This window comes from Dermacentor variabilis, chromosome 4 (genome assembly GCF_050947875.1).
Source record: "Dermacentor variabilis isolate Ectoservices chromosome 4, ASM5094787v1, whole genome shotgun sequence".
Lineage (NCBI taxonomy): Eukaryota > Metazoa > Arthropoda > Arachnida > Ixodida > Ixodidae > Dermacentor > Dermacentor variabilis.
Window position 1 is genome coordinate 96,397,611 of NC_134571.1, and position 13,957 is coordinate 96,411,567.

Below are 13,957 nucleotides of genomic sequence, written 5' to 3' on the forward strand. Positions count from 1 at the left end.
GCAGTGCAAGTGTTGGATGCCCTGAGCCCAGTGCTTGCAAATCTTACGTAACCACAATGGCTCTTCCACTGCCTTCCCTCCGTGACGAAGTGCGACGATTTTCCAGTGGAATGCCAGAGGACTTAAATCACGGATTTCATGTATCCGCCAATACGTTTTTACAAACCGATTTTCTGTAGTGGTAATATGTGAACCGAACATGTCAAAAGCACCAAGACTCTCTGGATACGAAGCCTTTATGGTGTCGACGTGCGGGCAATCGAGCAAAGTAATTGTTTACATCAGTACAGAACTAACTTACATTCCCCACTCGGTGCAGCCTCATGATGGAAACCAATACGCGTGTCACCGTATTACAAAGAATAAAGTGGCCTTCACCCTTATCGGCGCCTACGTCTCCCCATATAGTCGGTTCGACGGCGACCGACTGCGAGACATCCTGATGACGACTTCTGGACCCTGGATTATCACGGGAGACTTTAATGCTCATCACTTGGCTTGGGGAAGCTCCAGAATAGATTCCAGGGGCCGGAAACTTGTGGAATTTGCTTCCGACCACGAACTCAGCATTATGAACGATGGCAGTCCGACGTACTTGCATAGTTCGAACTATAGCAGTTGCTTAGATTTGACGTTGGTGTCACGGCAATTTGGTCAAAATGTTCGATGGTTCTCTGACATCGAGACTCATGGCAGTGACCATATTCCCACCTACTTAAGTACCACTGGATTTGGAAGCTTCTCCTTTTCTACTTCCAGACAAGTATATACAAGGCGGTCAACATATAAGACAAAGGTGGAAGAGGCATGCAAAGAAGGATTTACCAGCACCATTGAGAACCTTATTACAAGTGTACTGGAATCGTGTAAGTACACATTTACATCCGCTAAAAAACGTACGTATTTCGACATGGAACTTGAGGGACTTCGAACGATTCGCAGAAGGGCCGAGAGGCGATACAGGCGCACCAAGTCAATTCGTGACCTTAGAGTTGCTCGACGTATACAGAAGAATATCTAACATCGGATGAACAAGCTCGAGGAACAACGGTGGAAGACGTTCTGCGAATCACTTGACCCCCGCAAGCCACAGTCTATCATATGGAGGATGGTGCGCCGCCTTGGCTAGTCTCCACAGCAACGACACCCATTCTCAGCCCTAGCTCTCCATCAAGGCCACTCGCAGGTCGATATAGCCGAAGATTTCTGTGTGAAGATTGCGGGCAGTGTGGTCACCATCAATGGCGAAATTCTGGGTGAGGTTCCTGCGACACGATTCCCAGAATTGAATGTGTCCTCACTTGACGAATTGGACGCTGCTCTGGCCACATGCAGGCGCTCATCGTCGCCAGGACCAGACGGCATCACCTACACTGCTTTATGCCACCTAGGTGACGATGGCCGAGGTAAACTTCTGGAATGTTATAAGCAGTCATGGAATGATGGCGTCGTTCCTGAGTGGTCCAGCTGCTCTATACCACTCCTGAAGCATGGAAAGTTGCCACTTGACCTAGCGTTCTACCGACCCATTGCGCTGTCCAGCTGTGTTGGGAAAGTCATGGAAAGAATGATTCTCACCCACCTAAAGTTGTATCTTGAGCGCCACAACGTATACCCCGAGGCCATGACTGGGTTTAGAAGAGGCCGTTCCTCTATTGACGTCATCGACCTCGTCACGTCTGTACAACAAGAAAAACACAAGCGTATATCGGTTGCACTATGCCTCGATGTGAAAAGCACCCTTGATAATGTAATGCATGAAGCCATCCTCAATGCCCTGGAAAATAATGGAATTGCTGGACGCATGTTTCGTTGGATTCGGAGCTATCTATTCAAAACATCCTTCTTTGTGCACAGTACAGATGGCTGAACCATTGACCATTACACTTGCCGTGGCATCTCTCAGGGTGGGGTTCTTAGCCACACTTTGTTCGACCTTGCAATCTTTGGACTTGCCGACGTTCTACCACATACAGTAAACTTTTCCATGTATGCTGACATATGCATATGGGCCTCGGCAGTTACACGTCTCCAAAAAGCAGTGACCCTAACATCATCGTACCTGCGTGCTCAAGGCCTCAGCATTTCGACCAAGTGCACCTTAGTCGCTTTTACCCACAAACCCATGACCTGGTACCCCATTTCTATTGACCACCAACCAATTTCCTAGGCAAAAACTCGCCGATTCCTTGGCGTTATTATCGACAGAGACCTTTCATGGAGCCCCCACATCTCATACTTGAAGAAGAGGCTTACTTCTATCTCCCATATAGTAAGGTTTCTTGCCGGTAAAATGTGGGGTACATCCGTGGCATCTATGCTTCAACTATACAGGATGCTCTTCCTAGCATACTTGCGATATAGTACACCAGTGCTGTCCAATACTAACAGAACATCCATCCTACAGAGCATTCAAGGCCAAGCCCTCCAAACATATCTGGGGCTACCTCGAAATGCTTCAACTGTATTAACAATTGCCACCGCGAGAGACCACCCAATAATGACCTATATAGCTATCGACACACTCCGGGTGCATGTTCGCCATATATCCCGAGTCCCTGACCACCATCTCGCTCGCTTGCCTGAGAAAAGACCCAAGGCAGCGTTCTCCAGATCAATTGCGGCTAAACGGCACTCCTTGTCTTTGAGGCACTCACCCGCAACAAGAACGCCATGCCCTATGTGGTGCTTGAAAAAGCCTCCTGTGTACCTTGCTGTTCCAGGAATAGTGAAGAAAGCTAGCCTGACTACCGCGGCCCTCAAACAGATCACATTGGAACTTTTGCATTGTTCATACGCTAACCGAATCCATGTTTACACGGATGGTTCCGTCTCGGAAAATTCTATGGGCGCCATTGTTCTACCATCTCAATCGGTCGTCATCAAGTTTAAGACTTCACACGTAACGACATCTACAGCTTCCGAACTGCTGTCGAATACATTGAAAAAGAACCGCCCAACAAATGGGCAATATTTTGCGATTCAAAAGCAGCCCTCCAGAGCTTGCGAAGTTTACAACATGGCAATTATGAACAGCTGGTGTCACAAATCAACGAGACCTGCCATTGCGCTTCTGAACGAGGACATATCATATTTCAGTGGCTGCCGGGACATTGTGGCATCACTGGTAATCACCTCGCCGATGGCGCTGCCCGACGTGCCCAGGCTGGCACACCGACACTCCTTATACCTTTACCGAGAGCCGACGCTGCAAGAGCTTCGCAGTCTCGCTCATACCATCACGTTAAGTTACTGCCATACACCAGTGAACTCTAAGTGTCATTTATACAGCCTCGACCTATCACTGAAACTAAAATTACCAGCAAACCTTTCATGATGTGACGCAGCACTGCTGTGTCGGCTGTGGGTAGGAGTAGCATTCACCAACTCCTACAGCTATCGTATTGGAATGGCGGATTCACCAATGTGCGCTAAGTGCAAGTGTGAAGAGACCATCAGTCATCTTCTGTGCCACTGTTCTCGCTTCGATAATTAACGTGAGACTCTCCAGTGTGCCTTGAATAGACTGGATGACAGGCCATTTACATAAGCGAAAATCTTGGGAGCCGGGCCTCCCAGTTTATTAACCCAGAAAGCAGTTTGAGCACTTTTTCACTACCTGAAGGCAACAGACTTCAGTGCCCGGTTATAGACATCCTACACCTGTTTTCTCTTTCACTCCCCATTCCCCTCCCCACGTGTAGGGTAGCAAACTGGACTCAGTCTAGTCAACCTCCCTGCCTTTCCTTCTTCCCTTCTCTCTCTACATACCTGCACAATGCGCATGCAGCTGTTTGCTAAAATGACGAGTGTCTGAGTAATAACATATTAAAATAAACGTTAATGTTTATTAAATAAATGTTAGATTTAAAAGAAAGCACACATTACAATATGTTTGAGTTTTTTTTTTTTTTTTTTACACAGGTGCTGCCATCTTGGGTTATTGCATGAACAATTTTTCAATATTGTGCAGCAACTGTGAGTCTAACAGTCACGAAATACAGACCACATCTGTATAACAATTAACATGCAGATGCAAGTCAATTGTAGTAGTGTGCATTGGTTGTTGGTGCTAGAAAATGCCTGAAGAGCTCATGGTATTGGCATGGCAAAGCTTGCATACAGGTCTGTAGAAGCTCCCTTGGTAAGAATTTCTGAAGTGCTGCATTCATGGTCCACATATATTGTGGCATGTTTGCTCAATTGTATTATAATTGAAATGCCATATTCATCGCATATACAACAACGCACATTTCATGATTGAAACTGCAAGATCTGTACTACCAAAGTAGAGATCAGTGCCAAGAACTTACAGCTGTCTGAAGCATTACCCTGCCAACGTCCACCAGCATGTGCTATGCTAGTCATATGTGGATCATACACTTTTGCTCTGCTGATACTGCTTTTAACAGAGGCAACCAGCCATGTATATCAGCGCTCTTGCAATTTCTATTATTGCAATTGAGCAAATTGGGTAGGGCTCTCCCATTTAGCCATGTGCTCAGCCGTATAGCCTATTAGATAGGCTGTGAATATACTGAAACTGCATGCCATCTATGCTGAATTATGCATGAAGCACACCTGTGATTCAGGTTGTAATCAGCCACTCATATAAATTATCACATGTGCACGTGCAAAGCAAGCTGTTTGTATGGCCCAGAAGTATTCATACCACATGCGACCAATGAGTGTGTGTGTGTGACTGAATAAAGAACAAAGTGCATATTCATCCCTTCAAAGCTTATTTTTCCTAATAATATTGCTGTCATCTGCCGATCTTTGTCCATTCCAAAATTTTTTTTAACGCTGCTTTTCTGCACAAGTTGAACTAATCAGCCCAATGTGTACACTTCGACAAAGTGGGACTGCTTTCAGCTCTTGGAAGTCTGATGGGAAACCACTTGCCAAATTTCATAAGGAGCTGAGAGAATGCTGCAAGATACAATTTTTCATTCTCCAATGAATAAAGACAGACATGTAAACCATCTACAAAGCTCAAGTCTTATGCAACATACCATCACTGCATTTAATACGAGACTGCTCAATGGCATGTATTTGTGACCAGTCGCAGGACAAATGAATGCATACTTAAAAACATCAGAATTTTAGCTTGTTAGTTCAACATATATTCAAATTTGAACAGTGCCAAGCATAATGTGCCTTTTAGTCCTTGTCCTGTTGCCTTTTTTCAGATAAAAGTTAATACTCCTGATAAACCTAGTCAGATATCAATTAGCAGACCAACCACACAAAGTAAGCAGTGTCCCAAGCTGCCATATATGGTAGCACAAAATTTGCACTCACTTTCAGACCCAAAGAGTGAAAGAGGCCAGTCAAGGTAAACATAATGAAAAGAAAATTTCAAGGACTTGTGCTCTAGACCCCAATTAGTAAATTATAAAGAAATAATAGGCTGCAAACAAAACTGCACTGTTATGCAAGATGAAGCATGAGAAAAACCAGAAACTGAAGGCACGTGTGCAAAAAAATGCCCAGTTTATTGACTCCGGCATGTATAGCATTACAACAAGGTTTCTAAAGAGCATTCCCAAAAGAGGAGAATAATTTACACAATGACCAGTATGTACACAGGTTCTGAAAGATGGCACAGCCACACGTCCCCTCCCGACCCTTTCCTGCACGTGTTACATGTAAAAGAAAACAATGAACACCCACGAAATGAAGTGGTTTTGCCAACAGTCTTTCCTAAAGTTCAACATGCTTCTTGACCTGGTCTTCAGGCTCCAGCTCAACATCGCTGAGGTCAATGTCTTCAGGCTCTTCCATCTGAAAGATTGAATGATGCAAGTAATATAGTAATCCACAAAACAAAGACTCAGTAGCCACAAGTCAATTACCGTACTGAGTAGCCAAACTACAATGTATACCTGTCCACAGCTAGCAACCCCAGTCACAGCCATACAACTGAAAAGACGTTTACATAAAGCAATGCTCAAAGTTAGTCTTGAATGCCACTGTACACTGCTCAGTAACTGCTGTCACTTTGCAACGCCGGCAAGCGTGCAAGATCATCCTAAGTGGTGGTTCGGGTTATTGAAACACACTGAAATTTCCAGTCCTCTAACCCGTCAGATGCACGAGTCACGAACAGCTACTCCAAAGGTGCACACCTCTGTAGCAAGCATGTGACGCCCCCTCAGGCACAATTGTTCATTCGCCGCCAGGCTCGGTGGCCTGCCAAGCTCGGCGGTCAGTCATCGTTGAACACCACCACGCTGCGGAGCGTCCGTCTAACGGAGGGTGCCTCAAGCCACCCCTTGTTCACGAACCCGGGTGGATCATGACACTGGCGACGAGGATGGGATACTCGTGACAACCTCGATGACAGGACATTACAGGAGGAGGAAGCGCGATAGCTGCAGATTCTTACCTGGGGCCTTTGGTTTCAACTATGGTCCCTAGAATAGTTTTGCTAGCCTGCCGTGGTGGCTCCTCCATGATGCTTGCCGTAATGCATTTGCACTGCGACGCCAGCGCATTTTTAGAGCTTGTGGAGGTGGATACATCAAGCGTAAGCAGTCCTTGCCTTAAGACTGCGGCTAAGCAGACATGAATTCCCTGTACTGCTTGACTTTAAAAAATTAGGTTGCCTATGATCCAACTGCGAAATTGTAATAATAAAGCGCTCAACTGTGGATGTTTTTGATTAGCCACCTGTACATTGTGCTTTGTTGTGCAAGTAACATCCATGTCTTTTATGTATAATCATGACCGTAGGAAGCAAACAGACAATGCAGGTATAAGTAATAGTGTGTGCGTGCATGTGTTCTTTAGGTGACAGAATAATTTGGCAGAAAAGCATACTGTTGGCACTTAGCTCACAATTTATCAAGATGCAAAACGTCAGCTAGCTTCGTCTAAGGCGAAGGGGCCTAAATGAATTAACTAATGGCACCAGAATGACTATATAATTGTCACTAAGGTAAACGTGGAATTATCGCAAGCACTATTAATATGTCTCACATAAGAATTGATGTTTCGTTTCTGTGGAACTTGTGGGGGTGCCTGATTACATGGATAGCACTATTTTCTCTTCTGAACAACAGGTTTCGATATACTTTAGAGCACCAGGGATGTTTGTTGACACTGCACATCATTTTATTGTTAATTTGGGCAGATGACATGGAATTTTGACCACCTCAAATTATTTAACTGTCCTAAAATCCCTTTCGTTAAAATACATTTGGTAGTGTTAATCGTACACTACGCTGGAATCATCTAATCCTTGTCACCACGTTTGACATGGGTTACGCCCACTGCTGCAGCCTATAACCTCAGTCAAGGCAAACAGTGGAAATGTGAACTTATGGCCCTGACACACTGGGCGTTTTAATGTCATTAGATTTGAACGACATTCAGTGCGAAGAATGCCATTCGAACTGTGGTGGTGCTAAACAGGAAAAATTAATGTCATTCGGTCATGATATCAATGGAAATCATTCCATAAAAATTGGCAAGAAAAGTAGAAGGAGGTATGTATGAGTGTCTGAAAAGTGAACCTATTTAATTTAAAATTAATATGGGGAGGTCACTTCACTGAAATTACACGCATTATAACTTCCATTTCCGAATGTCTGGCCAGCATAAGCCAAGACAAGGCTTAGCCAGCTTAGTAGCCATAGCCGACAAATTGAACACAAACAATACAACTGACATGGCAGCGCTGAACAACGATGCTCAGTTGCAGCAGGTGAAGCAATTAGTTGCTGTGTACCTTTTGTGTGCACAGGCCCCCATCCCTATTGTTTACAGTATAGCCAACTAGAAAAATGATGGTGGTGGCCAGATGCCGCTGAGGTGAAGAGCAAGAACATTTTGTGACAGCCTGCCATACAGCTTTTCTCTCAATAATATGACAGATGCCATAAAACACTCAAACTAATTACCTTTTTACATGGGCCCTTCTCAATTTCGAATGCTCAATGTCACATTTTACCTTGTCTCTGGAGTAGACAGTACACATTCGCTTAGAATGTGAAGCGAAGAGTTTCTTGAACTGAATCGGTTGCGGAAGTTATTCGATACTAATAGCATTAAATATCACTGTGTAGTAGCCAAATAACGTAATCTGATGCTAATTCCATTCAATTCGTATGACATTAAAATGTCCAGTGTGCACGGAGTAAGACATTTAGGAGGGGAAACTCCCGTCAGCGCGAACGAGCGCGGGCGACCAGATAAGGTAACAATTGTTGTATGCGCCGACGGGGCCATATACAGAAGCCGCAGCGAAAAAAAAAAAATGCAGTGCCCTGACAGGCGCGCTCTCAACGGCGGTAATTTCTTTCCAGGCCGCCAGCACTAAAACGGCTCCGCGGGCTTGTGACTTTTTCTGGTCGCCGCAAACAGCGGAGCTTCCACTCATAAATATTTCTTGCTCCGTGCCAGTCTGGCAGGGATATTAAAGTGAGGAACTCTGCCTCTGTGCCAGATCCCGGTATTATAGAGAGCTACAATGCATTGTTGAAACTTCGTACAAAGGAAGCCCACACACTCGCTAGCAGATAGCATGGCTGCCACAGTGCGGTACGGACGCTCTGATGGCTTGCAGTGCTCCCCATACAGGCACGAATGGCAAGGTCACGGCTTTGCAGGAGAGGCGTGCGGAGACGGCAGACTAGCAAAGTATTCTAGGGACCATTGTTTCAACTGAGGCATGCAGTATGGATGTGCGTTAGGTATGAGGCAGCTCAAAAGGAGCACTGGCACAACCTACAGCAGTGTCATAAATCTCGGAAGCTACGTTGTTGGCTAGTAATGCCCCACACTCTCCTCTTAATGGCATGTCAGATTTACTCATGAGCAATTCTGAGGATACAATTTCATGTCTGGTGTACCTTGCACCAGAGATGACTGTATGAGAGAAAATGATGAAGCAAGCTGTTCATGTTTTATATTGTCCCTGTGTACTGTTGTGGTCTAATGCAAATAAAGGTGAGTAAACTTCACAATTTTATGCTAGCTTTAAAGTGATACATTTAATTTATTTTATAGAGCACAGTACGGTCATAAAGAAATATATTTTTTTCTTTGCAAGATGGGAGAAGAGGAGGAGTGTTGCTGGCTCCCCAGTTGGGCCTTGAGTATTTCTCGATTTAAACCATGAAAGAAGAAATTTTATTTTCACATGCTATCTTTATTGAGACTTATTAAAACCATATTGTGAACTCAGAGCTAGCCTACAACGCAACCTTTTTTCAGTGCAAAGGCAATGCAATTGTGGAGTAGAGGCAGAACATCCACTTCAGAGTTGTGAAATTGCTGGTCAAAGTTCACGTAAGCTTGTGAACTTTGTTTTCTTTTAGCTTTATTTTCCTTTTCATGGCTTTGGATGCGATGTTGTAGGTGCGACGTTACAAAGGGCTATGACATTACAGGGATACCCCAATAACTAGCTCATAACTGCATAGCGCAAAAAATAAAAAAATATAATAATAATGTGAACACTGCCGAAATTCATCGGCACACAGTGGCAGCCCAGCACTCAGTCAAATTTTGAAGAGCGGTGTGACATGAAATAGGTGCCAATTATGGTAATGGACAAACAACAGAAGGTGAACTACAACAGGAGTGCAAAACCATATTGCAAAGGCAGCACAACCAGTTTTGCACCAACAGGGGTGGAAACCAGCCAAGTGTATATTCACCAAAAAGGTGTAGCAACAAAACCTCAGATTGCATGCTTCAACACTGTACACCTATCTGAAAAACTACTGCTCCTCCCAGTTCTAAACTCAGCACACGTGTCACATGACAGTGTCACTGTTTCCTGTAGTTAATGATCCAGAAAGCAAAAGGTGTGCTTCATCGAGGAGAAAGGTGTTCCAATGTGAAGCGGCTGGGTCTCAATTTCGTATGCAGGTTTACATTCAATTGCCAGTAAGGATTGCAAGAACTGTTCAATGTCAACGCCCACATGCAACAATATTTCAACATCCCCAATAACATGTTGGTAAACTCAAATTACAATGATCAGGTAAGCTTTTACAGTCGACTCGTTACAATGGACCCTGATAACCTGACGAAAAACGTCTGTTTTATCAGAAGTCTGTAATATCCGAAACACCTCACTTTCATTGCGATGTCTAACAACTTTATTGCAAAGAGTGTGACGAACGTCCAAAGTAAAAAAAAAACAAGAAAATGTCACAGTTTCGCTCGAAAGGCAATGCATCGATTGCCACAGCAAATTAAGAAAGTGCCGCAGCAGCAAGCGAATTGACCTTTGGTGCTGTCTCTTGCTTCAACATGAACTAAACATCGTAAGCACAGCACATACGAAGCTACCAGCACTGACCGCAATTCGACCACATGGCAGATTGCTTTCAAAATACGACGACCACGGAACGCGCACTTTGCCCACATACGGTGGCCAGGCGGCCGCGCCGTAAGCAGCCGCCGCCAGAGAACCCCCACTCTCTTGCTTCCCTCCCAGCACCGTGCCTCGTGATGAAAGCAGAGCGCGCAAGAAGACGGCGTGTTTCCGCCCCGCCTTCCTTCCTAGTGTGCACGATATTGCACCCCGATCGTCTGCTGACTCTCGCAAGTCAGTTGTCAGCCCGTGTGCACATGGCAACAGTACGTTTTATATGCCCAATTTTGAAAAAAATTGCAGCTAATTTCGTCCGCTGTAGCAGATAGTCCATTGTAAAGCAGTCTGTTAAAAGTGAGCTTTGTTGGATTAATACAATAGGTAGAATAAAGCAAGCATGAAATATGGTCCGTTATATCTGAAAGTCTGCTGTATGTGGGTACCTTACAAGAAGTGTAGACTGTATAAAAAAGCATGAAATGTAACTCTTGGAGCTTGCTTGTCTGCGAAATGAACCTTGAATGCTGTCTCGCACAAGTTTATACCACTACAGCATTCTAAAACAACTACAGATACTAAACAAAGCTATCTACCATATTTACTTGAATCTAACGCACACTTTTCCCCTGATAAAACGGGTCCAAAAATTGCACGCACATTAGAATCGAGTACAAACCTAAATCTGTGCTACCGTATCGCCTCCCTCTCGCATCGCATGCATAATGCAGACGTGAGATGGTTCCCCACTTGCGGAAAGATTTTATTTCATCCACTTTCATTGCCATTATTTTTATCATTTATTTAATTCAATTATTAAGTACAGGTAATTTCCCCTATGTTTTCCTTGGTGTCTTTGTTGGCTTCGCATGATATGATTAATGAAAATCAGGCCCCTCGGTTAACCCCCTTTCTTCTCATATTGCCATCAGAATTTCAAGATGGCCGCCTCGTACAGGCTTCGAGCCTAGCTGGCATAGTTTCCTCCATGTGCTGTAGTATGAGTGCTTAGGTTAGTCCACCATCCGTCTTCCCGTTTGCTGCGTTTACTCTGTTAGGTTGGAAACGCTGACTCCGAAGACACGCAGAGTTCATCACGATGCCGCAATTAAAGGAAAAGTGATCACATGTGTGGAGAGGGACGGAAATTGTGCAGCATCACGGGCATTCAGAGTTCCCGAAACTTACATGCGGGACTGGTGCAAACAGGAGAGGCATCCTAGTCTGGAGGTTGCTGCATACGGCGCGGCTGTGTGGTCCCTATCTTGAAAGCGATATGCGATGGAGACAGTTTACACAACTAGACGCACCGCGTGGTGTTCTCATCGCTTAGCTCGTGTTAAAGCAAGAGGCTGCACAAAGGCCATTTCACTCGCTCTTGCACTTCCTCGCTCCAGCATTTTGATAAAGAGTTTCTGTGGTCATTGAGTGAGACGTATTCATGTTTGCTTATGCGCGCGTGACACCATGCTTGTTCATTTATTTAGTAAACGAATGTTTAAACTTCATACAGCCGATAAAACTACTATCCTTATTTTTCGTATCGCTGGCTATAATTTCCTATCGCAATCGATGCTTTGCCTTTCGGGTGAAATTGCGACTTTTTTTATTTATTGCAACTTTAGTGTACTGGGAGTAAATTTTTGTTTTTCCAAATGAAAGTTTTATTTCTGTATGAAAGAATGAGGTGCGCGGTACTGTAAAATACTTTTTTTTTAGGTCAGGGAAAACAGGCGCGCATTACAATCGAGGGCATGTTATAATTGAGTGAATATAGTATACCTTACACCAGAGACATCATTTGGTGCAAGAAGATAGGGTGAACTGCAGAAGAATCCAAACAATATGAAATGGCCTATCCAAACTTAGGGGGCATTCAAGTTAGCAGTTTAACAAAATTCAACTTGAACAATGCCCACAATCCCGTTGCAAATTGCTTCCTATAAAAATAACTAGTAGCAAGGAGGCTCAGCGTGCTACTGGCGACTGCATAACTACAGTGGAATCTCGTTGATACGATTCTCACGGGCACCGAAAATAAAAACGTATTATCCAAAACGGACTCCAAAAGATTGCGAATAATACATACTTGGCACAGAACTTGCTTTTATTAAAGCACTTTAAAATAATCCGTCACTTTGCGCTGCACTTTTTGCTTTTCGAGGTCCTGCAGCAAGCTTTTCTGGAACTCGTAAAAACGAGTAGCAGTTTCATCGCTGAGCTCTGCAGACGCGACAAAGCCACGAAGCCCGTCCAAAGCTTCGAGAGCACCGTCAGTATTTAATGGCCGACGATCACTGCTGCAATCTCCGGCGTCTTGGTTGTCATCGTCGTCGCTCTCCTCTTCAGCGGTAACATCTGCAATGATGTCTTGGACGGTGCGCAATTCACATGTCGCCAGTTGGTCGTCCGCCGATACAAACTCTTCTGGAGACGCGTCGACATTGAGGTCACCCCAGTCCGGGATGTCAATCTCTGCGCCGTCATCTCCATTTTCCTCAGTATCGCCAGGTGCACAAAAAAAGCCACACTTCTTGAAGCAGTTGGCGATGGTGTCAGGTTTGACGCGATCCCATGACATCGCCAGAAAATGGATGGCATCAAGAAGATCCACCTTCAAGCTGGCATCTTTTCGGTCAATCTTGGCCAAAAAGCGTCTGATCAACAAGCTCCTAAAGTGAAATTTCATGTTTCTAATGATTCCTGCATCTAGGGGCTGCAAGTGGCTGGTGCAGTTGGGCGGCAGGAAAATTACTTTTACGTTTTGCAGCCACGAAGTATCGACAGGGTGCGCGGCACAATTGTCGAGAACCAGAAGAATTCTACGGTTCGCGGCACGCATCCGGGCATCCAGAAATGTGAGGAACTCTGTGAAAAGGGCTCCGGTCATCCATGCCTTCTTATTCGCTTTATAAATGACAGGAAGGCGTGGGTTACACGAAAAGCAGCGTGGCTTCCAGTATTTGCCAATGACAGTAGGCTTCAGCTTCTCGGTTCCATCAGCGTTGCAGCACAACAATACGGTGACTCTTTCTTTGCTTTTTTTTCCGCCTTGACACGTCTCACCTTTTATGCTGAGACTTTTCTCGGGCTGAAGATTGATGAACAACCCAGCTTCATCTGCGTTGAACACGTCCCTTGGCTGGTACTGAGCAATCACCGCCGGCAGAGTCGAAAGCCAGTTGGAGACCTGATCTTGGTCGGCAGACTTCCCTTCGCCGGAAACGGTTTTATACGACAGGCCATGCCGTGTTTTAAAACGATGGAGCCACCCGCCCGAAGCTTTAAAATCTTCGATGCCCAACGAGAGTGCTATCTCATCAGCTCTCTCGCGAACAACTGTCCCGTCCACGTTCACGCCCGCCGCCCTTACTTCCCTGAACCATGCCAGAAGAACCTCTTCCATCTTGCCATGCTGGGCGCCCCTTGTTTATTTCACGCCGGCGCCGAAGACTTGAATGTTCTTCTGAATTTCTTCTCGCTTGCCGACGATCGTGTTCAGCGTGGAGACAGGCAAGCAAAGTTCGCGTGCCACGTCGACACGTTTCTTCTGCGGATTTTCGTCGACTTTTGCTAGGACGTCGAGTTTTTCTTTCAGCGATAACGCTTTACGCTTTCTAGACATGG

General features: G+C 45.0%; 1 protein-coding gene across 1 annotated transcript in view; it reads right to left on the bottom strand.

Annotated features, from left to right (window-relative positions):
• Window positions 1-5,479: 5,479 nt before the first annotated feature.
• The window catches only part of CaBP1 (Protein disulfide-isomerase A6 homolog CaBP1), a 34,959-nt gene continuing 26,481 nt past the window's right edge, over window positions 5,480-13,957 (bottom strand). The window contains exon 8 of the mRNA XM_075689874.1: window positions 5,480-5,787. Within this exon, the coding sequence (XP_075545989.1) occupies window positions 5,707-5,787 (81 nt within the window). The 3' untranslated portion in view covers window positions 5,480-5,706. The remainder of the gene's footprint in view (window positions 5,788-13,957) is intronic.